This window comes from Pimephales promelas, chromosome 16 (assembly GCF_988280905.1).
Source record: "Pimephales promelas chromosome 16, fPimPro1.hap1.1, whole genome shotgun sequence".
NCBI classification, from domain to species: domain Eukaryota; kingdom Metazoa; phylum Chordata; class Actinopteri; order Cypriniformes; family Leuciscidae; genus Pimephales; species Pimephales promelas.
The window spans coordinates 6,621,944-6,648,272 of record NC_142784.1 but is presented as its reverse complement, the minus strand read 5'-3'; the positions used below and the strand labels follow the sequence as shown (position 1 = coordinate 6,648,272).

Here is a 26,329-nt window from a genome sequence, read left to right as displayed (position 1 = left end):
CTTTCTTCATTCGAAAAGAAATGAAGGTTTTTGATGAAAACATTCCAGGATTTTCTCCATATAATGAACTTCAATGGGAACCAAACGGTTCAAGGTCCAAATGAGAGGTTCAGTGCAAACTGTTCAAAGGGCTTTAAACGACACCAGACGATGAATAAGGGTCTTATCAAGCGAAATGATCGGTCAATTAAAAAATAAATAAAAAAGTTTAAGTTTTATAAGCACAAATGCTCGCCTTGCTCTGTTCTGTGATGAGCGTTCCTGACTCTCCTGTTCAAACTCGTTCATCAAAATGAACAAATCTTTTTTCGAGTCAACACGAAGGGTCCTAGATAAGACCCTTATTCATCGTCTGGTGTCGTTTAAAGCCCTTTGAAGCAGCACTGAAACTCTCATTTGGACCTTGAACCGTTTGGTTCCCATTGAAGTTCATTATATGGAGAAAATCCTGGAATGTTTTCATCAAAAACCTTCATTTCTTTTTGAATGAAGAAAGAATGACATGGACATCTTGGATGACATGGGGGTGAGTAAATTATCAGCAAAAGTTTTTAAAAAAAAAAAGTGAACTACTCCTTTAAATGGCCTCTACACAAGCCCTTCCCTTCCCTCTCTTGGCCTCCTCGGTACGTTCGGGTTGCTGTCCTGTGTGGCATCACTAGGCCCCAGGGCAGCAGGTTTTGACTCACAACCAGCCATGTGCTCATTCGGGAGAGAGAGGACTCTCTTCACCACAACCAAATCAAGGACAAGATCAGGAGTTTGCCACAATTTCTTCATTCAATGCAGAAGAAGTCAATCGCAACTCCAACCATCAACTCTTCCGACTACCTCCCTTCTCCTGTTTGCTCTGCGTGGCCTCTCCAGCCCAGGGCAGTAGTTCTTTAAGCTCTTTAAGCCTACTTCCAGAACTTCCAGAACTTCCAAAACTTCCAAATCTCTTTAAGCTGTGTACAATTTAGTAGGGCTGGGTATTGAGACAAATTTCACAATTCGATTCGATTTCGATTCACAAGCTTGCAATTCGATTCGATTTCGATTACGATTCGATTCAATATCGATTATTTTGGATATCAGTTACAATAAATGGCAATTTTTCTCAAGGGAATCAAATCTCTTAAATGCTGTAAACTATGGTCTATATATAGTCTAGTTGTAGCCTACTAGGCTTCATTAGCCTAATATGAAGGTAATAATTAACTATACAAACACTTAAATTACACTTTTATTTATTTTTATAATAAGAAGATTATATGAAATATAAACATTTAAATGGTGGCTGTCATAAAAACTTGCCAGATTTATTCAAATATGCATTAAATATTGAAGAACACTAACGAGTGTGGACTAACAAGTTTATGTACGTTTTCTGAGGTGAATAGGACGATACATGACATTGATTAAAAGCTGTTTAATTGACGTCTTTCAACGGTTGAAACGCAGATTGAGCGAATCAATGTGACATGATACGGATTTAGATAGTTATACTCGATCTTTTAACACACTTTCGGATGCTCATTCATGTTTATTTCGCGCTGTGACCGGTATTATTAAGTCGGAAGAGAGATCAGCGCTGCTGCTTCTCTGGAGCTGCGCCAGAGCGATCTCACGCCACAGCGCCAAAACGCTATTTATGTTTTTGAATTTCTAAAGAAAATGGACGTAATTTGAAAATTGAGACTTTGGTTTATATCAATAGTAACAAGAGACAAAGATTATTGTGATTTGTTGGATGCGCGCAGCCGCGATACAATGTCTCATTCATTCAAATGAAACAACAGGATGACTAATCGATTCTTGAGATTTAAAGTCCCCGTGAACCGGAAGTTGCAAACGATTTTTTCTCCAGTGCTGTGACGTATTTCCAAGTGAAACGGAATATTGAACAGAGGGCAGGGTTTTACTCTAGCGCTCCTCCTCTCCATCTCTCGCTCATAGCAAACTAACGGTTTGAGGGGAGTTGTTAAGCGTTTCCCCACCCAAACTGTGAAACCTACGTCATCAGAAAAAGAAACCGTTCCAGACCGGAAGTAACTTTTCAGATTTTGATTAAAGATTACCAAGGTAAAACATTTTTTAAATATATTTTTACTTGCACGGATTAATTGTTCACCACAAGACTAGTAATATGCGCTAACAAAGTAAATAGGTTCAATTTTGATTTCACGGGGACTTTAAGAATCGATATCGGTTTGTAAAAATGAGAATCGAATAATATCGAGAAATCGATATTTATTACCCAGCCCTTAATTTAGTCATGTCCCATCATGCTCTTTTCTATAAAAAGTTCAAAGTGATCCCATTTTTGTCCATCAATTAAAAAATAAGCGCATCCAATTTGTTGTAATATCCACAGCTAAATCTACTCCTAACACTTCCACCACCCACCAGTAGAGGTCACCTGCATTCTGACATGTTGTATCTGCAATCCATTAGAGTTTATATATCCACTATGCTCAGTGTACATTCCCTAACGCTGCCCTTTCGCCAGTTTCTCTGGATTACTGATTTCGATATTTGGCCTGGGGTTGCCGTCTTTCTGCTTTTGAGTTCTCCCTTTTAACATGAACACAATATACCATTGCCAGTATGAGGTGTCATGTTTGACTGTGCTCATTGAGCAAATGTATGCAAGCAGTGTTTATATTTGTGCCATGAAAAACCCAGATCTGTGTGTGAAAGAGGATGTGGTCTGAACAGGCCTCTTCTTGGCTGTTTTAACATGAACACACACACGCAGTCATGCACACACTCTTTTAACACCTACTTCGTGTCTTTTTTGTAAAATACCACGACTAAAAGAGAGTCTTTTCAGAGCAAAAAATGTCCAAAACACATGTGAAACTTAATGAACACCAAAGATAAATACACATTAGACTTGCAAACACACAAATAGGGAACAAAAGTACTCACAGTGAAGTCAAGGTCTGGGAATAGTAAAAGATCTTGCAGGGGATCTTCCCTGAACTCAGCTTCAAGCTCTGAAATCACAGCTTCATAGTCCAGGGGGTCAATCACTTTGGGCTTCTCCTGCTGTGAGACACAAATAAAACTTATCAGCAACAGTGTCAGAATGCAAAAAAAAAAAAAACCAGTTGCTTGTTGAGCTGAGAGGTAGTGTTTTGCATCATCTTTAATTGCAGAGCAATCAGCATTTAATTACTGTAGCTTTTCTAGATGGGGGCAGAACCATGTGTCGGAACCATCAGTCCCTTTGAATCGGATGGCTACTAAGATAGTCCTGACAACAGTGCAACCAATCATTAAAAGTCAAAAATTACCAGGTGAAAATAAATTGGAGGGAGCAAGAGATCTCTGACGCTGAAGGATATACACTTCTACGCAGCAGAAGTGAAAGCGCATGCGCACACGGGGACTCGAAGCTACAGGTGTCGGTGTGCTTTGTAATTGCTTCCTTTTTTTTTTCTCAACACTGTTGGACATGGAGATTTCTCCTACACTCTAAAAAATGCTAGGTTGTTTTAACCCAATTTTGGGTCAAATATGGACAAACCCGAAATGTTGGGTTAAAAATGTAATGTAAAAATTTAACCCAACGGCTGGGTTAGTCCATATTTGACCCAAAGTTGGGTTAAAACAACCCAGCATTTTTTAGAGTGTATACCTTCCTGAAGAACTTGATAAGCAGTAGGCTAAATGGAGAAAATGAGCGTAATTTTGTTTTATCGACTTTGATCCACCCGAAAAGTGAATATCAAAAGTACTTTACAAATCAATTAAAAACTATAACTAAGCCAATCTATATTGATCACGAATTTAATTTTGTAAATGTAGGAGGCAATCTAGTAAACAATATTGTGCAACCAGAATTAAAAGGTGTTGATGCTGACATAATTAAATCAAATACAAGCTCAATATTTCTAAAGCCAGTTGAAGAAAATGAACTACTAAATACAATAAAAAAAATGTAAAAGTAAAAAATCCACAGATTTTAATGATATAGATATGGCACTAATTAAGGATGTTTTGACATTCGTTGTAAAACCACTAACCTTTATTTTTAATTTATCTCTTCAAACAGGTATTTTTCCAGACAACATGAAAATAGTAAAGTTATCCCTATCTATAAAAATGGTGACACCCAATTCATTTTCAAATTATAGACCAATCTCCCTCCTTTCACAATTTTCAAAAATACTTGAAAAATTATTTGAAATAAGATTAGACAGTTTTATTAAAAAAACCCAAAAATGATTAAATGATCATCAGTATGGCTTTCAAGCAAATCGATCCACAGAAATGGCTGTAATAGAGCTAGTCTGTTGTTTGTTGAATCACCTCTGGAATCGGCAAGAATTCAAAACTCCCGGGAGTTTCTTTTACAATGGCATAAGCCTAACAGTGTGAAGCATCTGATTTGGCCTTTCAAGCTAAAACAAAATCGCTCTGGAAAAAAGGATGAAAAGGAGGTGTTCGTCAGAGACTGAAGACTGAAAATTCCTCTTCCAACAATTGTGTTGGCCAATGTGCAGTCTCTGGATGAGCTTCAAGCTAAGGTGGAATTCCAGCATGATTACATGAACGTTTGCATGATGGCGTTCACAGAGATTTGGCTCTCAGAAGGGGATTCAGATTGGAGTCTACGAAGTGAGGATTTCAGAGTGCCGGGATGCGACGGTAACTGGTAAAGTGCAAGGAGCTGGGGTATGTTTGTACATTAGAGAACTGGTGCAAATCTGTGTCCGTTAAGGAGAGAGTGTGCACGAAAGACATCGAGATACTGTCTGTGGCATCAAGATCTCAGTATTTTTCCTGGGAGTTTCCTCAGTTGTTTGTCACGGTTGTTTACATCTATCCCCGACCAGACGAGGATAATGAGATAAGTGAGATTGAATGCGTTGTTCACGAACTGCAATCTGCATCTCCTGATACACCCTGTTTTGTTCTGGGAGATTTGAATAATTGTACATTGGAGAAATGATTGGGCCACTTTAATCAGTATGTAACTTGCCCAACACGTAAAGACCTGTTCACGCCGGGACAAATTTTGCGCGCAATATTCTCAGACGTTTAACACCTTGTGATTAAAGGATTAGTTCACTTTTGAAAAAACTTTTGCTGATAATTTACTCACCCCCATGTCATCCAAGATGTCCATGTCTTTCTTTCCTCGGTCGAAAAGAAATGAGGGTTTTTGATGAAAACATTCCAGGATTTTTCTCCTTATAATGGACTTCCATGGGAACCAGGTCCAACCGAGGTCCAAACGACAGTTATAACAGTTTCAGATGCAGCTTCAAATGTCTTTAAACGACACCAGACGATGAATAAGGGTCTTATCATGCGAAACGATCAGTTATTTCAAAGCTTATTCCAAAAATGTAACTTTTCTAAGGACAAATGCTAGCCTTGCTCTATTCTGTGAGGCGCGTTTGCAACGTCACGTAATACGTAATTACGTTCAAAAGGTCACGGGCGACGTAGTCGGAAGTACAGAGTCAGTGTTTACAAGTTGAACGCATTGGTTGAACGTGAAAACTAACTCAAATGCCGTTTACAAAAAAGGAATTAAAAGGTAAAACAACGATGTCGGACGATTTTGATTCTGTACTTCCGGCTACGTCGCCCGTAACCTTTTGAACGTAATTACGTATTACGTGACGTTGCAAACGCGCCTCACAATATATTACAAGGCTAGCATTTGTCCTTAGAAAAGTTACATTTTTGGAATAAGCTTTGAAATAACCGATCGTTTCGCATGATAAGACCCTTATTCATCGTTTGGTGTCGTTTAAAGACATTTGAAGCTGCATCTGAAACTGTTATAACTGTCGTTTGGACCTCGGTTGGACCTGGTTCCCATGTAAGTCCATTATATGGAGAAAAATCCTGGAATGTTTTCATCAAAAACCTTCATTTCTTTTCGAGTGAGGAAAGAAAGACATGGACATCTTGGATGACATGGGGGTGAGTAAATTATCAGCAAAAGTTTTTTCAAAAGTGAACTAATCCTTTAAATAAAGGGCGCCAATGTGAGCATGTAAAACGCCACGCTTAAAAGCGTCATTTTTAAAAAAAAAACGCCTCGAGTTCGTTTTTTTTAGTTTGACGCGCCACGTCAAAAACTATCCGACCAATGAGATTGGCGCTTTTGCTCACGTGTTTGGGGCTTCTGAAGTTACAGTAAAACACAACTTGGGGGCACTCAAACACAAAATGGTCTTGCCAAGCACACATACTTAACGGCGAAGAAGATATACGCCAAATAGCGTCACCATCTACACAGCAACAAAGGAATAAGATGAGGAAGATGCAAGGCAAGATGAATGTAGAGCTGCTGGTCTCGCTGATGTTAGAACATAAAGAACTATATGACAAACGCGACAGCGACTACAAATACAAACATCTTGATAAAAGAGAACTGTTATGGAGTGGTATTGCAGAGCAAATGGGTGCCATCTAATGCCAGGGAATGAATTTGCATGTTCACTCGGCTCATTGTCAGCGGAAATCATTTGGGTGTGAACACAAAAAACGCTGGCGAATAACTCGCGCTGATATTCGTCCCGGTGTGTACGGGCCTTGAGGCTGCAATTCTGGATTTGTGTTATGGCTTGATCAAAGGAGCTTACAAGTCATTTGGTAAACCACCTTTGGGCACTTCAGATCATAATATGGTATTATACTTGTCCATACATATAAAACTGTTCTAAAACATGAGAAGGAACAGTTAATCAAGATGAAAGACTGGCCTGAAGATGCTATGTTACGTTTAAAAGGGTGTTTGGACGTACAGATTAGACTGTTTTAATCTACTCTGGTTCGGACATTGATCAAGAAACAGAGGTAATTTGTAGTTATGTGATAAGTGGCCTCCTTATAAACGATATAAGTGATCATCTCCCTGTTTTTACGACACTGCAACACTTCTTTCAGAATAAAAACACAAAAAAACAAGAAGTATACAGTCTTTAACGACTCAAAACAGCAACATCCATAAAAGCCTTCAAAAAAGTTAAATAAAATATACAGACTTGGAATGAAGTCTACTTAAGCAATGATCCAAATGAATCTTATGATAAATTCCTGTCTATTTTTATTCACCTATTCAACAAACATTGCCCTGTGCACATGCAAAAGCAGTCTAAGTATGAAGCCAAACCCAACAAGAAAAATCTCCCATATAAAACTTTTTTAGAAAAGAGAACTAAGGAAGTCGACATTAAATATAAACTATATAAAAACAAGCTAAACAAACATATTAAGGAAAAGCAAAAAGGACTATTATAATAATCTACTACAGCCAAAGAGACTTGGAAGGTACTAATAAAGCAGTCAATAACAATAAGAAAAGTGAATATCCAAAGTACTTCACAAATCAATTAAAAACTATAACTAAGCCAATCGATATTGATCACGAATTTAATAATTATTTAGGAGCCAATCTAGTAAACAATATTGTGCAACCAGAATTAAAAGGTGTGGATGTTGACATAATTAAATCAAATACAAGCTCAATATTTCTAAAGCCAGTTGAAGAAAATGAACTACTAAATACAATAAAAAAAAAATTAAAAGTAATATGGCACTAATTAAGGATGTTATGACATTCGTTGTAAAACCACTAACCTATATTTTTAATTTATCTCTTCAAACAGGTATTTTTCCGGACAACATGAAAATAGCTAAAGTTATCCCTATCTATAAAAATGGTGAAACCCAATTCATTTTCAAATTATAGACCAATTTCCCTCCTTTCACAATTTTCAAAAATACTTGAAAGATATTTGAAATAAGATTAGACTGTTTTATTAAAAAATATAAATGATTAAATGATCATCAGTATGGCTTTCAAGCAAATCGATCCACAGAAATGGCTGTAATAAAGCTAGTTCAAAAAATAACCTCTGCAATAGAAGATAAAAATTATTCGGTTGGAATTTTTAAAGACTTGAAGAAAGCATTCGACACTACTGATCACAAAATATTGTTAAAGAAACTTGAAAGATATGGCATCAGAGGCGTTGCACAAAGATGGATTAGTTACTATCTTAGAAATTGATTTCAGTTTGTGCAATTCACCAATGAAAGGTCACAACTACAGAGGGTCACTCACAGGTTCAACAGGAATCAGTCCTTGGGCCAAAGCTATTTTTATTATATATCAACGACATCCGTAAGGTGCTTACACAACTAAATTGTGTCGTATTTGCAGATGATACAACTCTATTTTGTTCCAGTCAAAATTTGGGACAGCTTCTAGACACAGTGGAAGCAGAAATGAAAATATTTAGAAAAAAAAATGGTTCCATGTTAATAAATTGTCATTAAATATAAGTAAAACTAAAATTATTTTAGTCCAGATTAGAATTGAAATGTCTGAACTAGTGAAATAAAATTCTTAAGTGTCATTATTGACAACAAACTCAGTTGGAAATCCCACATAACTTACATAAAGTCAAAAATTGCAAAAACTCTGGCTATCCTGTCCAAAATAAAATACATTCTTGATTCAAAGGCTTTAAAATATTGTATCAGTCTCTAATAGTGCCATACATGACTTATTGCATAGAGATCAATCAATCAAATTTTCTTTATTCAGTCATGATGTTATTACAGACACAACAATAATCTCCACAACAACAAAATAATAACATTCATTACTGAATAGGAGCATAAAGAAGCATAGTCTTCTAAATGAATGCCCCTTTTTTCAATAATCTAAGCTTATACAGAACAGATGGCTCGCCATTTTTTTTTTCTTTTTCTTTTCCCTTCCTTTTTATATATATATATTACTTCAGTATTACTTCACATCTAAGTAATTAACAATTACCAATTTGGAAAAAAACCAAAACAAAAATAAAACATTGTTTCTTATGCTTCACTTCCTTCGTATTTTCCAAGTACATATTTTTTGTACTTTTTTTTTAATTGAACAATCGTGTTACATGATTTTTGACCTCTGTCCAAAGAGTTCCATGAACTAATCCCAGTTACAAGAAACCCCTTTTGCTTTTTTGAGGTACGTACACTAAAATTGCCTTTTCTTCTGTTGTTATTGTCTGTGATTAACATAAATTTATTTTTAATATGTGTTGGTACTAAATTATTTTTCACTCTCCACATAATTTGTAGTATTTTGAAACTCTTTAAATTTCAAAGTCTGCAGTTTTATAAACACTTTATTTGTGTGGTCTCGTGAACCTTGGTTAGTCACAATTCTTATAGCTTTCTTCTGGAGTACAAACAACCTATCTGTATAACTGTTGCATGCATTACCCCACACTTCAGTACAATATGTTAAATATGGAACAACTAAGGTTAAGTATAGAAGCTGTAATGAAGCTTCATCTAATATATGTTTAACGTTATATAGAAAACCAATATTCTTACTAATTTTACCTTATTTGATATATTCTATATGAGGCTTTCAGCTAAGTTTACTGTCTAGGATAACCCCCAAAAATTTGATTTCTGGAACACATTCAATGTTTACTTTCTCAATGATTAATTTTGTACCTTTTTTCCCGTATTTCCCAAATACAATTTGTCTTATCCCAGTTTAAAGACAGTTTGTTACAATCAAACCATTTCTTTAATTTTGACATTTCTCTTTCAATAATGGTCATTAATTCATTTATATCTGTCCCGGACTTGAACACCGTTGTGTCATCAGCAAATAACAAAAAATTCATATCTTTAGAAGCTTCAGATATATCATTAATAAATAAAATAAAAAGTTTAGGGCCAATTACAGAACCCTGGGGAATTCCACATACAACATTTCTACAATCTGAGTTATGGTTTTTAAATTGAACATATTGGCTTCTGTTACTTAAATAGCTTTCAAGCCATTTATATATCTGACCCCTTAATCCGTAGTATTGTAATTTTGTCAACAATAGTTTATGGTTAACAGTATCAAATGCTTTCTGTAAGTCCAGGAATATACTTACAAGATACTGTTTTTTTTTTCTATTGTGGCAAGAATTTCATCCGTTAAATGAATTAATGCAAGGGTTGTCGATCTATTCGATCGGAATTCATAATGATCATCAAAAAGTAAATAGTTTTTTTTCCAAGAATAGATCTAATTTATAAGTAAACCATTTTTTACTTATAAAACCATTTTTCTTTTTGAAGCTGACCGAAATAAAAATTATGAATGAATGAATGAATGAATTGTGGCAGGCCAACCCGATCTCACGGGAATTCATACGAATTTTACGAGGTGGCTAATTCGTAACAATTTGTACGACCTGACTCGTACGAATTAGTACGATTTAGCTAAATCGTACATATTTTACGAATTAGCCAATTCGTATGAATTCGTACGAATGACCTACCCCTGACACCGCCCCTAAACATAACCGTCACGTGGGTTTAGACAAATTGTACAAATTTGTACGAGTGAGGTCGTATGAATTAGTACGAATTAGCCACTTTTGAATCATTCGTACGAATTCGTACGAATTGGTCGTGAGATAGGGTAGGGCAGGCTGGACGAGGTCGAGGGACGTGAGAGCGGCGCAAGGACATTGGCGTGATTGATAGATCAACAATAAAACCAATTCTTCTTTTACAAAAACGTATCATCCAACAAACAAGCTATCTATAAATTCCAACCTACTAAAATGTAATGATTTAGTAGAATTTAAAATAGCCAAAATAATGTTTAAAATAATAAAGACTGTGTCCAGAACCTGTTTCAAATGAAATCTACTCCTTATGAGCTCAGAGGAACACTCATGTTCAATAAACCACAGATTAGAACAAATGTTAAACAGAGATGTCTGTCTGTTAAGGGGGTTAAAATGTGGAATAGTCTCGATGATGAACTGAAAACATGTAAATCTAAAGGCAGCTTTAAGAAATTGTATATATATATATATAAAAAAAGATTACATTATACAAAGCTGAATAAGTTTAGCTTTCCTTTCTTCTAGTTATTATTTTCGCAAAATCACTTACTGTACGGTACTGTGTGTTAAATAAATAAAATGTAAAAAGGATCGGCGCAATAAGCATAAGCTTCAGCCGACACCTTTTTCGGTCAAGCATCTTTTCTTTTCTTTATGTTTTTATTATTGTTTATATTGTATTTTCACTTCTGTTTCTATGTTTGTTTGTAAATTTCTTTTTGAAGCTGACCGAAATAAAAATTATGAATGAATGAATGAATTGTGGCAGGCTGGACGAGGTCGAGGGATGTGAGAGCGGCGCAAGGACATTGGCGTGATCAGTGTTGTGCAAGTTACTTCCAAACTGTAATACATTAGGTATTACTTGTTACTGTTATTTAAAAGTAATTCATTACCTTACAATATTACTGTCCCAGAATTGTAAAGCGTTACATTACTCATGTATTACTTTTGAGTTACTTTCATCAAAAAAACTAAGTAGAACTTGACTTTTGGGCTGTAACGATAAGCAATGTGAAACCGAAATCGCGATTCGCCACACGACTCAGATCCACGAACCTACAGAATCGCGACACACCTCTTCCAACTCCCAGCGTTATTCTCCTTACCGTCCAGATCCAATGCTGCCTTATCTAAAATTAGGCTATTACTATTATTTGAAGTTAACATTATAAAATACGTAGACCTACACAAAACTAGTTGAAGATAAATTATTTAAAATTGGGGAAGCCCAGCATTATGGACATGACATTTGCAGTCAAAACTTGAAATAAAAATTCTCAGAAAATACATGTATTGAAACGTATATTGGCTACTTCCTTAAAGGACTGCAGACATTAGACAAATATCAGTCTATGTTTTATTTTTAATATTAGGGAAAAGACACACATTCATGCGTGACAAAAAAATAGGAGGTAAAATATATTTTTTGTAATTCTGTTAATTACACTGCGCAAATCGGATGAGGAAGGGTTGGCTCTCCAGTCTCCAGAACTTAAAATATTCATTTTATTTTAGTTTTCGTGTTCGCATTTATGAGGAAAAAACAATGTTACAGACGCGACCGCTCTGAACTGGCACTAAAAGACTGCTTTAAAACTTTCACATAGTCTGTTGCCTTTAAGAAGTAAAAGCAGACAATACACTGTAATACAACTGTAATACAAGCCTCACTGAACATGTAACGAGTAAAATATTACTGAAAATTGATTAGTAATGCCTTACACTACTGCGTTACAGCAAAAAGTAATATGTTACTGTAATGTATTACTTTTGTAATGCGTTACTCCCAACACTGGGCGTGATTGATAATCGACACCTGAGACACACCCGGTCTCGCATCTCTCACTGTCGTTCCTCCTCCTTTCCTCGTCCTAGTCGAAGGTGCTCTTGTCTTTAAACTAAAAATGTTCATTGGCTGTTCATTTACATAAAAAATGGCAATTTGGGGGTCTGAAAATGCAAGTTCTTGAAAAGAAAGTGTTATCTTCTTCATGTAAACTCCAAAAACGTGATTTTGTGAAAATAATGACGTCATGCGAAGTGTTTCTCTACTATTGGCTTGGCAGCATAATACAACGTTTTAGTTGTTTTCACGGATTGGTGTGAACAGGGATCACTTTGACAATGCTGTCGACTGTACACAAAAAACGTTTCCCTTTTTCACCAAGTTGTGGTGTTAACCCACATAGCAACATTGTGTTGTCCCAAATCCGTTCCACATCTGCCACACATGGAAAGATGATCCGGCCCACATGCAGCGTGGAATGAAGGCCCTTGGGCGGCTCACTCCTGTTTGCCAGATCTGGGCCACAAGCAGGCCATAGCAATGCCACATGTCAGCTCAGAGCAAATAAATACACCAGAACTGGACCTTATCTGAGCCACAAAATCTGTGTTTATTAAATATGGAGTCATCTCAACCTTAATAAGCCTGTTAACAAGCAGAATCACTGAAGGAAAGAAGAGAACGGAAAAAGAGACGAGCAGAAACACAAGAACTACAGACACAGTCTTAGATGAAATCAACTAAAGAGAAAAGAAGACATTAAATCTGAGAAGATCTCAGCAGAGGAGGATTAACCAACTCCACAAACAGCATTACCAGCTTCACTTATTACTAACCAGACTGACTTTATTTCTGTTAGACGTCTACAGAAGTTGTTATTGAGAATTAACAAAGGTTTAACTCTAATGTGTTCCATTTGAAGTCACCATAACAGTGATCAGTGTGTCCATGGGCTCTCAACTTTCATTATACCTTTAGTCGATTTTGGCTGCTGTGACAGTGGTTTTGTACAAGTGCTCTAATTTTTTCAGCATGTGGAGGTAACTGAAGCAAACACTAAAGGTGATTTTTGAGCATTGCCTTCAACGGGCAACCAGGTGAGACACAGGGCCCACGACCGTCCAGAATTTGTTGCCCATTCTCAGTGCGAAAGTGCCCAAGCAACACTGCTCAAAACACTGCCCTGTGCATCATAACCTTAAGGAGATATTAGTCATGTTCCTAAATAAACCACAACACTGTGGTGACAACAGTTTCCTGTGCTGCAGACACACTAATCTTAGTGAGTTCAGCAACTAAATAAGCTTTGAAAAGAGAAATCTGAGAACATGCTGGTAACGCTGAAATTGTAAATCAAACACGTGCAAATAATAAATACATTTTAAATCCTGGCCTAGGAGCCACTTCACATTAAATTTGACATATACCATCTATAGACCTTCCTCACCAAAAAAAGGTCTTTTGGAAGATATTGTAGAAGTCACTAATGCCCTAATTAATGATGAATTGTCCTGTATTTTGACTGCAATATAACATATTTAATTGATTTCATCTACAGTCTATTGTTTAGAAATTACTATCCTTGGCTGTAGCATATGACAATAGTACGTTTCTATCATTAGAGATTTTGTTATATCATTTATATAAAGCACAGTAAGACTTCAATTCATTGACACATTAGAGTCATGAAGAAACATGCATGAATGAGAAAACAGAAAGAATAATGTGCATGAAGTTTAAATGAGATCAACCCGTGAAAAAATAACTCAATGCGGTACTCGGTACAACGCGTAGTAAGTAGGGATGTCAACCAATGAACTTTTGACCGATGGTTGACCGTATCAAAGTTAACCGATCAAAGTTGTCGGTAAAAAAAAAAAAAAAGTGATCTCTAAATTAGGCTATTATAGACAGTGGACTAAATGCTACTACAGTTAGGCATCTCATTCCAAGATATTTTTGTGTGAAGTAAACAAATCCCTCGCACTCAATTTTTCATAATTCGCTTGTTTGTACTTGATCAACCAATAAAAACATTTGGCGCGAGGTCACAGCATTTGGGTTAGCGAAAAGTAAAGGCTACAGGCTAAAACACTCGAGGTTAGAGCCAGGGCAGACGACAGGATGAAGCGTGCAAAGAAAAGTAGTGTGTGTACCATTTCACCAAAAAGAATGACACAGATGTAAGTTGCAACTTGTGTGATACAGTGCTTATAGAGATACTCCACTTTTTTGGAAATAGGCTCATTTTACCACTCCCCCAGAGTTAAACAGTTGAGTTTTGCCGTTTTCGAATGTATTCAGTCGATTTTCTGATATTTAGAAAAATTTCAGTAACCACACAGTTTCTGGTCTCATTGACTTCCATAGTATATTTTTTTCCTACTATGGAAGTCAATGAGACCAGAAACTGTCTGGTTACTGATATTCTTCTAAATATCAGAAAATCGGCTGAATGGATTTGAAAACGGTAAAATTCAACTGTTTAACTCTGGGGGAGTGGTAAAATGAGCCTATCTCCAAAAAAAGTGGAGTATCCCTTTAAATACAGTAGTAGCACATCATCTATGAAAAAACGCGACACACGTTTTTAGTTTTCGCCACCCCTAAATACGTATCAAACCGCACGCTAATAAAGCCACCTCTCAGACAGGTGATCCTGAACTCAGTTCTCTTTCTCAGCTTATTGAGCTTAAATGGTCAAAAATGCACACACAATTATATCAAAATGGCCAATCAAGTGGAGTATTCATGTAAACACAGTTTTTTATGCCTTAAGTGAAAGTAAACATCTAGGTGAATATCGGATGAGTGTCAGTATATCCGTTCATCAGGATTTACAGTACAATGTTAAGCAAACAACAAAAGACTAATGACTAAAAGTTTTATTTTATTTATATCTTTGTTCTTTTCTATTTGTCATATTGTTTGTATCATGAAATAAAACTTATTTTATTGTAAAATAAGATTAAAGAGTAACTAAACACTTAACCAACTTTTTTTTAGTTAATGATCTGCAAGAATGGATCTTTATTAATATCAGTCATTGATTCAAGTAACTTTTTTGGCATTTGTTTATTAAGTGTTCTATTTCTACAATATATGGTGTGAAAACGTCTTAGTGCTGCCCTCTTCAGGTTGAACTGAAGTTGAATTTTCCTATTGGATGTTTGCGGTGGTACGTGACACAGCGGTTGTTGGTGACGTAGGCAAGTTTCATACAAAGAGATGCGTCTCAGGTGCACGCCCCCCTCCGCTGGGCTCTGCCCACTTTTCCAGCATTTTTCAAATATTGCCAGTGGGCGGAGTCAGGCTCCACCACTCCTGGGTTGAAATTGTTCAATGAACCCAAAATGGGCTGCAAATTAAAATAACTTCAACATGGAGAATGACTACAGTCTACAGTCAGTCATTGACTAAATAACAGTTACCATGATAAATCTTAGTGTATTAGTTGCCATATCAACAAAGATAAAATTGCGCCAAAATTCAAAACATTCTCTGAAAGATTGCACCGAACATTTATTTAACCATACCTAATATTCATCTCTGATTTACATATTATTTTAATCTTATATCTGAGATAGTCGGGTTTAAATCCCAGTTGTCCAGCATGTTGTAATAGAACTATGCTATTCTATTCTATACTTTTATGAATTCTATTGAGAAACCGTGAGAAAAAGGTGAATAAAGACTGAGAGTCAATGTTCAGATATTATTAATAATTATAATGTTATTATATAAATATTCTGTATACGTGTGTTTTGCGGTTTGTTTGCTGTCAAACTCAAAAACGTAGTATATTTGAATGATTTTATATGAAAAAGTTCATATATTTTAATGACAAAATATTTTAGTTGGTCTAAAATACGTATTAGATTAGATCAGGTAACATTTTAATCAGTCATATGGTCATGTTACTACAGTCTGTACTATGGGGCACTTTCTTTCGGGATAAATCAACAAAAAAGTTCACACTGTATTGTTTTTTAATAGAAACAAAACCACATAATTGTATTAAGCGTGTGAAATTAATAAATAAATACTGTGAACCCCAAGTGAATTTACACAAAATGAGAAAGTTGAAAAGTGTTAGGTTGTGCTCCGCTCTCCACTATACCAAATACAGACCCTCCTCACAAAAATATTATACATTAATGAATTAATAATAAAAATAAAGAAAAACAGGAGTGTTGCTTCGTCTAGTCATTCGGTAGATATTGTAGAAGCCACTAATCCCCTATAAATTAAAATTGTCCATTATATGTTAACAGCAATATAACAGAACACTTTTTTTTTTTTAATAATTGATTTCTTTTTTAAACAACTGCACCCACAGGATTGAAACCCAGAACGTGAGACTAATGACTATATTTTGATCTATATTTAGATTGCCACTGTTAACAGAATACATAAGAATAAATGAATTAACTTAGCTTGCAAGATTTGTTTGCACAGCTGAGGATAATAAAAAAGTGGCTAGGGGTTGCTTGAGAACAAGTGAACAATATCCACCAAAATAATCTCATAGTGGGCAGAAGAGTCATTATCAACATCAAGAACAAGAAACAGCCACAACTAGACTTAACAACACAAAGGGAAGTTTTTTCTCCATGACAACAAAGATTATTATCCATCACTCAAGGGCAAACAATCAGGCTGTGTGTACCAACACACAGTACTCAACATGAGCTTCATAAATAATTGACCAGTTATCATCAGTTCAATTCAAACACTGACTCAAAGAAGAACCAACAGTATTCGCATGTTTTATGAAAGAGATAAAGGGAACTGCCAGAGGACAGACGTTTTTCTAAAACAAACAAAAAAAAAGCCAGAAAGCAGTGAAATCAACTGACACATACAGTACAGATACTGCGATTAAGCTAACACACGAGTTGCATGGCTTGACTGATGCGAGCGCATTGCCAAAGTGAAACACAAAGCAGTGTAGAAATATTAAATTAAGAAGGATGAAATACATACACAGCTCACTCGATTGATGTCTGACCGAACCCGTCTGCTTTTTATCTTCTTCCGAAATGTGATTTTACTCCTGAAGCTCATAATTTCGCATGGATTCACACACACTGATACGGATGCCACAGAAAGTCGACCTTTGCGAGAGAAGCAGAACTTTCCTGAGAGCAAGTGAAACCTGTCAGACCGAGCACGTGGTCAGGGGGAAGCAGACCTACATGTGACTTCACCAACAGAGACAGATGGGGAGCGAGAGTGACAAGAAGGAAGGTAGAAAACATGTACACATCAAGTCACACTTATTTACATATCACTTTATAAAATACTGATTGCTTTACAGTAGGAAAGTAATGATCAATGGTGCAAACAGATTCAATTCTGCTGCTCTAAAAAAGACAAAGGTGTCATTTCTAGCCGAAATGATGATTCAGTTCAGTTCAAAAACTTTGTAAAGTTAATCAGTTTTGGAATGAGTTCAGCTCAGCAATAAGCAGCTCTACACTCAAGGTACAAAAGCTGTCACTGGGGCTGTACCTTTTCAAAAGGTGCACTTTTTGTACCCAAAGGCTGCATACTGGTACATTAGTGGTACATATTAGCAACTAAAATGTACATATTAGCACCTGAAATGTACATATTAGTAGCTAAAATGTACACATTAGCACCTGAAATGGACATATTAGCTCCTGAAATGGACATATTAGCACATCAAATGGACATATTAGCACCTAAAATGTACATATTAGTACCTGAAATTGACACATTAGCTCCTGAAATGGACATATTCCCAGATAGCAAACTGACATTGAATCAACGTGGAAATATGACATCGCAACAACGTTGATCTGACATTGTTTTGCTCATCGAATTAACGTTGAACCAACGTCAGACGCGTCATTCTTTCAAAACTAACGGAAAATCAACTTAAAATCAACGCGTTGTTTCAACGTTATGAAAGCAAACCAATTTTCGATTTTATTTAGCTTTGAAGAATGCCGCGTCTGACGTTGGTTTAACGTTAATTCGATGAGCAAATCAACGTTGTTTCAATGTCATGAGAGACGTCGTTTCCACGTTGATTCAATGTCAGTTTGCTGTCTGGGATTAGCACCTAAAATATACATATTAGCACCTGAAATGGACATATTAGCTCCTGAAATGGACATATTAGCACATAAAATGGACATATTAGCACCTAAAATGTAAATATTAGTCCCTAAATGTACATATTAGTACCTGAAATTGACATATTAGCTCCTGAAATGGACATATTAGCACATAATATGTACATATTAGCACCTAAAATTTACATATTAACACTTAAAATGTAAATTTTAGCACCTAAAATGTACATATTAGCACCTAAGATGTACATATTAACACTTAAAATGTACTTATTACCACCTAAAATGTGCTTATTAGCACCTGAAATGTATATATTTGCACAAAATGTACAGTACATATTAGCACCTGAAATGGACAAAAGTTTACCTTTTGAAAAGGTACAGCCCCAGTGACAGCTTTTGTACCTTTTTTCTGAGAGTGCACCAAAGACAATACTGTCATGACATTCACATTGAGTCAGTTCAATATTGATTCAATTCAGTTTTAATGTCAGTGTCGATCTTGTAAAAATCGTCAGTTATGAAACGTCAGTTATATGTCGTCATCCAGCTCAATCTACTACGTCTGGGACTGCTGTGTATCCTTAGGTTTCCAGAAATAAATTTTTTGTAGGACCAATCAGCGAATAGAGGGAGTGGCTGAGAACGATGACGTTGATGTAGCGCGTCAGTTTGAGTTCAGTAATGGCAGCGGAGAAAGACGTGAGAAAAGCTATTCGGTCCGTTGTTGGAAAAGAAACTGCCGAATATACAGAATTTAAAGCCGGATTGTTGTCGTCTCACCTCTTGTTGCACAACTGAGGACCAAGTGAAGGAGGCAGAAAGTTTGGAAGTTTGTGCTGGGCAGCTCGTGCACGATGACCGTGACATTTTGGACGGACGCTTTAGCCTGGTGTTCGGAAGCCCCGAGTCCTGGCTGCTAAACTATAGTTGAAGATCCGCTCAGGAGTCATGTCAGTCGCTCATATTCCCAACAGTAAATTTACTGATTCTTGTGATGAATAGAACATTTTAAGCCCCTTTGTGTACTCATGCAGGAGGTTGGTGTGTCAGTTTTACATGTTGTAAATCATACAAATATAAATAAAAATGTGAAAACCCATTCTTTGAAGACTATTTGATTTTCAGTTTTAGATGGCAATGGTTAATTTGTTTTGATAAAAAAACTAAATGCCATATAAAAATGTACAAACACATACTTTGAAGACCATAATTAAGGTAATTAAGAAACAATAAGACGTAATATGAAAAATTGCTGTTTATTACACATCTGCAGATAGAGACAGACTGATCATTCACTGTAGCAGTTACAGCATTTGCGGCAGATCAGAAAACGACCACAGCTGCGTATTTGTAATGATTAGACACAGCTTCGACCGTTAATTGAATATATCACTGTCCTTCGTGTCATTTCGAATTAATAACTGTTCCTAGATTAACAAAACCTGCAGTTCTCGTTGACTGAAATCCTATTGTAAACATAGTCCTCTGATCATTCGGACTTGTTGTTTCCAGCCGTTTCGGCGCGTGACATATGTCACTCACGACCACACGTTAGCAATGGGCTATATGCACGCATAAGTTCCGCATTTGACGTAAGGATGCTCGTCCATTTCCGGTTGTGTAGATTAAAGCGGAGGAAAACCGGAGAAAACGGGATTATGGCGGAGTCTTCAATATTTACTGTCCTCCCGTCTTTGAAACGAAACGTACATGCGTTTAGATGTAATTTTATATATAGTTATGTTTATTTAATATAATTTTAAAAAGAAGCAAAAACACAACGAGAGGTGTCTGTTTTATCTGTTTTTGTGACTAACGTTTCATTAGTATAACCATGGAGTATAAAATTCAATATAAATTCTCGGTATTGCATTGGACTCTATGATCGGCGGAAGTTATCGAGCATCCTTAATCCTTCACCGGAAATAACGCCGTGCATAGAGCCCATTGGCTATGGCAGATGGTGAGTGACTCTGGGCAGATCCAATAGTTTTGAACTTTAATAGTTAACCCGCCTACGAGGAAGTAAACGTTTCTCAATGGAGAGAGGCCAGACTCTATGTACAAATGAAATGTACTAGAGTCTGGTTGAACCAGGCTAGGGGAAAACCACTAGTCTTCCTAAAGACATTTTTTTGTGACCACAGAGAGTCAGGACCTCGGTTTAACGTCTCAACCGAGGTCTTTGACAGTATAGTGTCCCCATCACTAGGTTCCACACAGACCACAGGATGAGCACCCCCTACTGGTCTCACTAACACCTCTTCCAGCAGCCAACCGGTTTTCCCAGAAGGTTTCCCATCCAGGTACTACCCAGGCTCAGCCCTGCTTAGCTTCAGTGGGCAACCAGTCTTGGGCTACAGGGTGACATGGCTGCAGACCAACAGTATTATCCAATACTGTCAGTGCAATCATATAAATGAATACATACATCAAACATGCATGTAAACATCCATGTATTGGCTCGCCTACACTTTCAGTGTTTTTTTTCAATCCAGATGTATTTTTTATATATCAACAAGTAGAAGAAGGAGTAATACTATTACATAGCAGTCATTCAGTGTAGTGAAAGCTGTTCAGTGTGCACAGTAGTGTGAGGCTGATTCTGTATATCAGCCAGGCCAATAAAGTTGTAGAGATTACGTATTTTTGTAGGTCGAAATCCAGAAACATTTTAGCGCCTCTGACTCTATTGTCCCGAAGTCAATGAATGGGGTTTTAGTTAAATGCCAGAAATAGGATCTGCGGTAAACACAAGCTCAAGATATTTTCATGTTTCATTCTACAACATAAAATACATATGTAATACCCTTATTGTTTTTTAAAAGCTTTTACTTGTCTTGAAAACGGTGGTTGCACACAAGTGGCTTAAAGGAATAGAGGCTGTCAAGAGGCTTCAAAATTAACGCTTAAACGTTTTCTGGAAGATTAGAAAAGCCAATGAAAAAAAAACCCTACTGCATTTTTATCAAGAGAACCAGGGTTATGATAACTTCCAGGCTAACTTCCCACAAAAACTTCCCATCAAGAAGTTACCCCGGGTAACAGATTTTAGTTAAATCTTTGGTGCTTCAGTGTAAAATGCACTTTTTTTGTTTTGTTTTCAACATCATTTTGAATGTTGAGCATATATATATTTTTAGATAAATGCACATCCCCTTCACATCAATATTGACCACTATTGCTTAATAAAACCTGACAGGAGAAAAGGGAGGAAGGCAGTCTGTGCAGTCATAAAGCCAATTTTGCATTTAGGAGATATAAGAATTCAAAACTTACAGTCTCTCTAAAATGCGGACTTAGGCTTCTGTCCAATCAAATGCTCTCTAGAATCTAAAGCTCCGCCCCCATGCTATAAACACCACCTGGACAAAGCAACCGTTAACACATCACAGAGCAATATGGGTTGGAGATGTGTGTTCAGCTGTTCGAACGCTCGAGTTTTATCCCATTTCCCAACGTACGTTGGTTAAGAATGGAATGGTTAGAATATATTCACAGCTCCACTATTGAATCCAGCGTATCATCAGCGCTCGGATTCGCTTCCATTGCGCGGTCAAGTACGACTTGCAGTCTGTGAGAGAAACTAGACACTATTGGCTATTTGAAAAGGGCCTTTCATATCCTGCCTTAGCTTCCTGTTTCAGTGGAAATTACGTTGCCGCATCAAACAAAGCTGCACGTCCCAAAGCACTTCAGTGGGACTTTAAGAAATAAATCTACCTTTTTGTGAAACAGATGGCAAGTTTGGGTAATTCCTGAAGTCAACTGTGCCTTCTGGAGACCAGCCAAAAAAGGGCTGTGTAGCAAAGATTCTTCTGCTAGTCCCTGGCTAAATCTGCTTCATGGATGAAACTGAAATACCATTCATGTGTCTGGCATGGATTTGTAAAATGAAGGTAGTCCACTCAAATCAAGTGTTTTATGATTCATGAATAACAAATGGAAATCCAGACAAATGATGTTAGGTATTGAGGACAGGACAGAATTTATAATAAATCAGTGTTTCTCAACTGGTGGGTCACGGTTTTTCTGATGTAAGACGTGCGTGAAAGCGGCGGACAATTCAGTCAGTCGCAGTTTAAGTAAACGTTATTTTTCATAACTTGTTTTCTTAACTTGTTTCAAGCTGTTATCCTGCGTTCGTAGCACTCACTCGTAGCGCTGTATCTCACTTCATAATAAATACATTTACCAAATTACCAAAACGTATCAATGAATTATGTAACTTGTACTTCGTGTTAGCTGGGAAGGATTTGCATGCAGGTATGATGCTCATTTTATTCACCCGGAGAAGTATTTATATAACTTTTATATTTCTAGGAATTAGGTCAAACATCTGAAGAAAAAAAAAATTGTTGATACTGATATATTTGATTGCTAACAGCCACATAGTGTTGTCTTAATTTGATTTATTGATTAAATTTAAGAATTTTACATGAGGAAAAGTTGATATATACATTTTATAAAGTTGGGAAAAATTGCCACTATGAAGGTAAAAAAATGCTGGAAATCAATTTGTTGTGACAATGCAAACAATCAACTATCATGAATTTATGCTTTTCTCTGGCTGAGAAACATAGCTTTTTCAAACTGCCTGTTTAAAAGAACAGAGTAAGAGAAGAAAAAAGGCAAAAAGAATCAAATGAATGAAGGCATAAGTAACTCCAGATGCAGAGCTGTTTTCAAGCTTGTTTTTTCTCTTTCAGCTGACCTACATGGAAAATCACGGCACATGTATTCCTGCTCAGATGATTGAGAATGCGCCATATCAACTTAAACATAGTAAATGAAACACAGCACAAGTCTCTTTCATTGCCTCACTTTCTCATGACCACAGATCTCAGATCTGTCTCCGATTCACTACAGAACATAAGCACAGCTGTTGGCTTTTCCCAAAGATCCCAGCATTTTTTCTGGAGTTTCATTTCCCAGGGGTGTGTCTTTCTTCCTCTCTCTGTCCGTTAGCTCGGTCAGAATCAGGTCTAGCTGATCAAACACCACGGCCTCTTTCTAAACCTTACAAACACGAGTCTTCACTAGATGAACAAATACATGAAAACATATCAAATGGAAAGCACTAGATTATTCTGTTCTATGTGGCATTAAATTACAGAAAATGTCTCGGATACGTATGGTAACCCTCCCTGAGGAGGAAAAGGGACCAATTGCCTTCGAGTGAATTAAAACGAGCCACACACACTCATATGCTTTACGCTGAGGAGCCAGATGGTGTCCAGTCCTGCACGAAGGTACAGCAAGCATGGCGACTGAATGAGATGTCTCCATTCCCTCCTCAGGGAGCAAGGGTTACCATAAGTTCAGGAACTCCTATGTCTTGTTGGAGGAGTTTCCAACAAATTGGGATCCCTAATAGGATGGAGGAACTCACGAGGTTAACCGCTTGTTGGGGAAGCAACGGAGCAAAAAGACGCACAAATCCGGCCCACGAGGCGGGAATGGCGTAGCAAGCCGACATGACCTAGTTCCTCATACTACTGGCCGTAGTGAGTACACAGGAGGAAACAAGTTCAACACGGAGGCTATTCAATCGAGCAAACGTGTTAGGTGTTGCCCAGCCTGCAGCTCTACAGATGTCTGTCAGCGAGGCACTCTGCGCCAGCGCCTAGGAGGAGGCGACACTCCTAGTGGAGTGTGCCATCTACCTAGGTGGGCAAGGCATGTCCTGGGACTTATAAGCCTGGACGATAGCATCCGCTAACTAGTGGGCTAACCTCTGCTTGGAGACAGCCTTCCCCTTATGCTGGCCAACGTAACAGACGAAGAGCTGATCTGAGGTCCTGAACCTTTTATGTTCTGTCCATGTAACAACGGGCAAACTGAATTGCATAGCCATGCCGATGAGCCAGCGGTATGGCCTTGGAAGCGCTAGCCAGGGTTCTAAAGACCGTTCCAACGAGCCGACCCGAACAACTGGCATACCCGCAGGGGGCAGCAAGGCGGAAGGCCAGACTCTGGAGGCATTGCTGCGGTCAAGAGAGGGGTCTGGGTGTGCGAGGCAACACCTGCCTGGTTCCACTGGGGGCAGGGAAGGCCCATCTTTCTCTGGGGCATTCGGCTGCTGGCTGTCCCGAGGCGAAGGAATGAGGGAAAACGAGGAACGAGGCCCAGGACCGTCGAGTCCTGGCTTCCGCGCCTCCTTGGCCAGCGAAAAATGAGAGTGACAAGACCGTGGCGGCGTGCGTCACTGACATCTGACCGCTGGAAGAGGGGGAAAGGAGTGGCAAGGCATGGGAGCGTCACTCACTGCAGTCCACACCTCTTGTGGCACAGAGATGGAAGAAATTGCTCTATTGCTCTGTCCTCCTCCGGGGGAGGGAGAGGTGAGGACACCATCTCCTGGAGAGCAACTTCCTCCAACTCTGTGTCGCCCGTCTCATGGCTGCTAAGACAGGTGGCGCCGTCTTCCTGCGAAAGTTAGACGTCATAGTTTTTTATTAAAGCTGGCTGTGACATCCATTCCAGAGGGGACTGACACCCTTGACGACAAACAGACTGAGGGAAAACCACGAGTGACTCGGTAGCTCTTGGTCTCCTCAACCTGCTTCTGAACTGAAGAGAGCCCCTGGCATCAAAATGTTTCCATACTGCTAAAGTATTTTTTAACACACATCCGGGCAGGCATGGGGCGGGGTGAGGCGATATTGTCTGAATCTGATTCAGCATGAGTACACACACCATTATAGTGGGGACTTAGCATTATCATTTCCAGAGTATACCAGCCCTCTCTCTGATGCAACGATCGACATCTGATCCTGCCCTGGAGCCCCGAATGAAATAGCTGGTCCCTCAAAGCTGCCAGGCATGCAAAACAGTGAACGTGGCCATAACCTTGATAACCAACGCTCACTGTAATCCTCAGATGACCAATGCTATTAACAAAAGTAGCTTTTTCCGGTGGCCACCAGACGAGGAACTAGATCGAGGAATATAGGCAAAGGGACTACACCTAGTTTGAGGCACTTGAGTCTCGACCGCGCATCTAGAGCGCCAAATGACACCTGCTTGGTTGCCGTGACAACCCGCGCTGTCAGCCAGCAGCTCAACGGCACACGGTACGCTGAGCGGCTCAAGCCTTTACAAAAAAAGGGGAGGCGAACAACGTCCCGACGTGGTAATGTTCTCATGAGAGAACATAACTCACCCAGTCTCAACATGCTTAAGCCCAGGCACGTGAAACAGTGATCATGGCTGTCAAATGAGGACAGGAAATGACCGCATCCAGAAACACACGGGTGAAACATCATCCTGAAAAGAATGCGAACTTCACTCTCTTATTGTGCTGAAGCACACAGGGATAAACATGGCAATACAGCGGGGAAACTGCAAGCCCGCTGTGCGCACTCAACCGAATACCAGCTATGACAACAGCTCTTTGAAAAAAGGAAGATCGCGTGAAGCAGCAGCTTGTACCCTGGAGATCGCAAAGATCGCTGAAGCGCCATCACACCAACACAGAGAGTTTTCAGAGAAAACTGCAGACTCATTGAGCGTGAAGATAAATTACTAATCTTGAAGCTCATCCAAAAACCGGTCGGCTCCAAAGCTAAAAGCATGTGTGTGTGCTCTCTTCCGCTTTATACCCGCACTAGCAGGTGGGGCGCGGAATGCAAGTCCTGCATGTGAATATTCATTGGCTCGTTTCAATTCACTCGAAGTTCAATTGGTCTCCCTAGCGTGATCCAAATTCATTGGAAACTCCTCAGCGACAGGGAACTAGTTAGTGTTGGGAGTAACGCATTACAAAAGTAATACATTACAGTAACATGTTACTTTTAACTGTAAGGCAGTAGTGTAAGGCATTACTAATCAATTTTCAGTAATATTTTACTCGTTACATGTTCAGTCAGGCTTGTATTACAGTTGTATTACAGTGTATTTTCTGCTTTTACTTCTTAAAGGCAACAGACTATGTGAAAGTTTTAAAGCAGTCTTTTAGTGCCAGTTCAGAGCGGTCGCGTCTGTAACATTGTTTTTTCCTCATAAATGCGAACACGAAAACTAAAATAAAATGAATATTTTAAGTT

The 26,329-nt window shown here is 38.1% G+C and overlaps 1 protein-coding gene across 5 annotated transcripts in view; it reads right to left on the bottom strand.

Moving 5' to 3' along the window:
- dock10 (dedicator of cytokinesis 10) overlaps nucleotides 1-26,329 on the bottom strand; it is a 188,844-nt gene that overhangs the window by 82,158 nt on the left and 80,357 nt on the right. For 4 of the 5 annotated variants that reach the window (XM_089120921.1, XM_089120920.1, XM_089120923.1 and 1 more), the window contains exon 2: nucleotides 2,914-3,033. In XM_089120921.1, the coding sequence (XP_088977047.1) occupies nucleotides 2,914-3,033 (120 nt within the window). Of the gene's footprint in view, nucleotides 1-2,913; nucleotides 3,034-17,160; nucleotides 17,325-26,329 lie in introns of those variants that run through there. The other variant, XM_089120922.1, reaches the window with a different exon arrangement.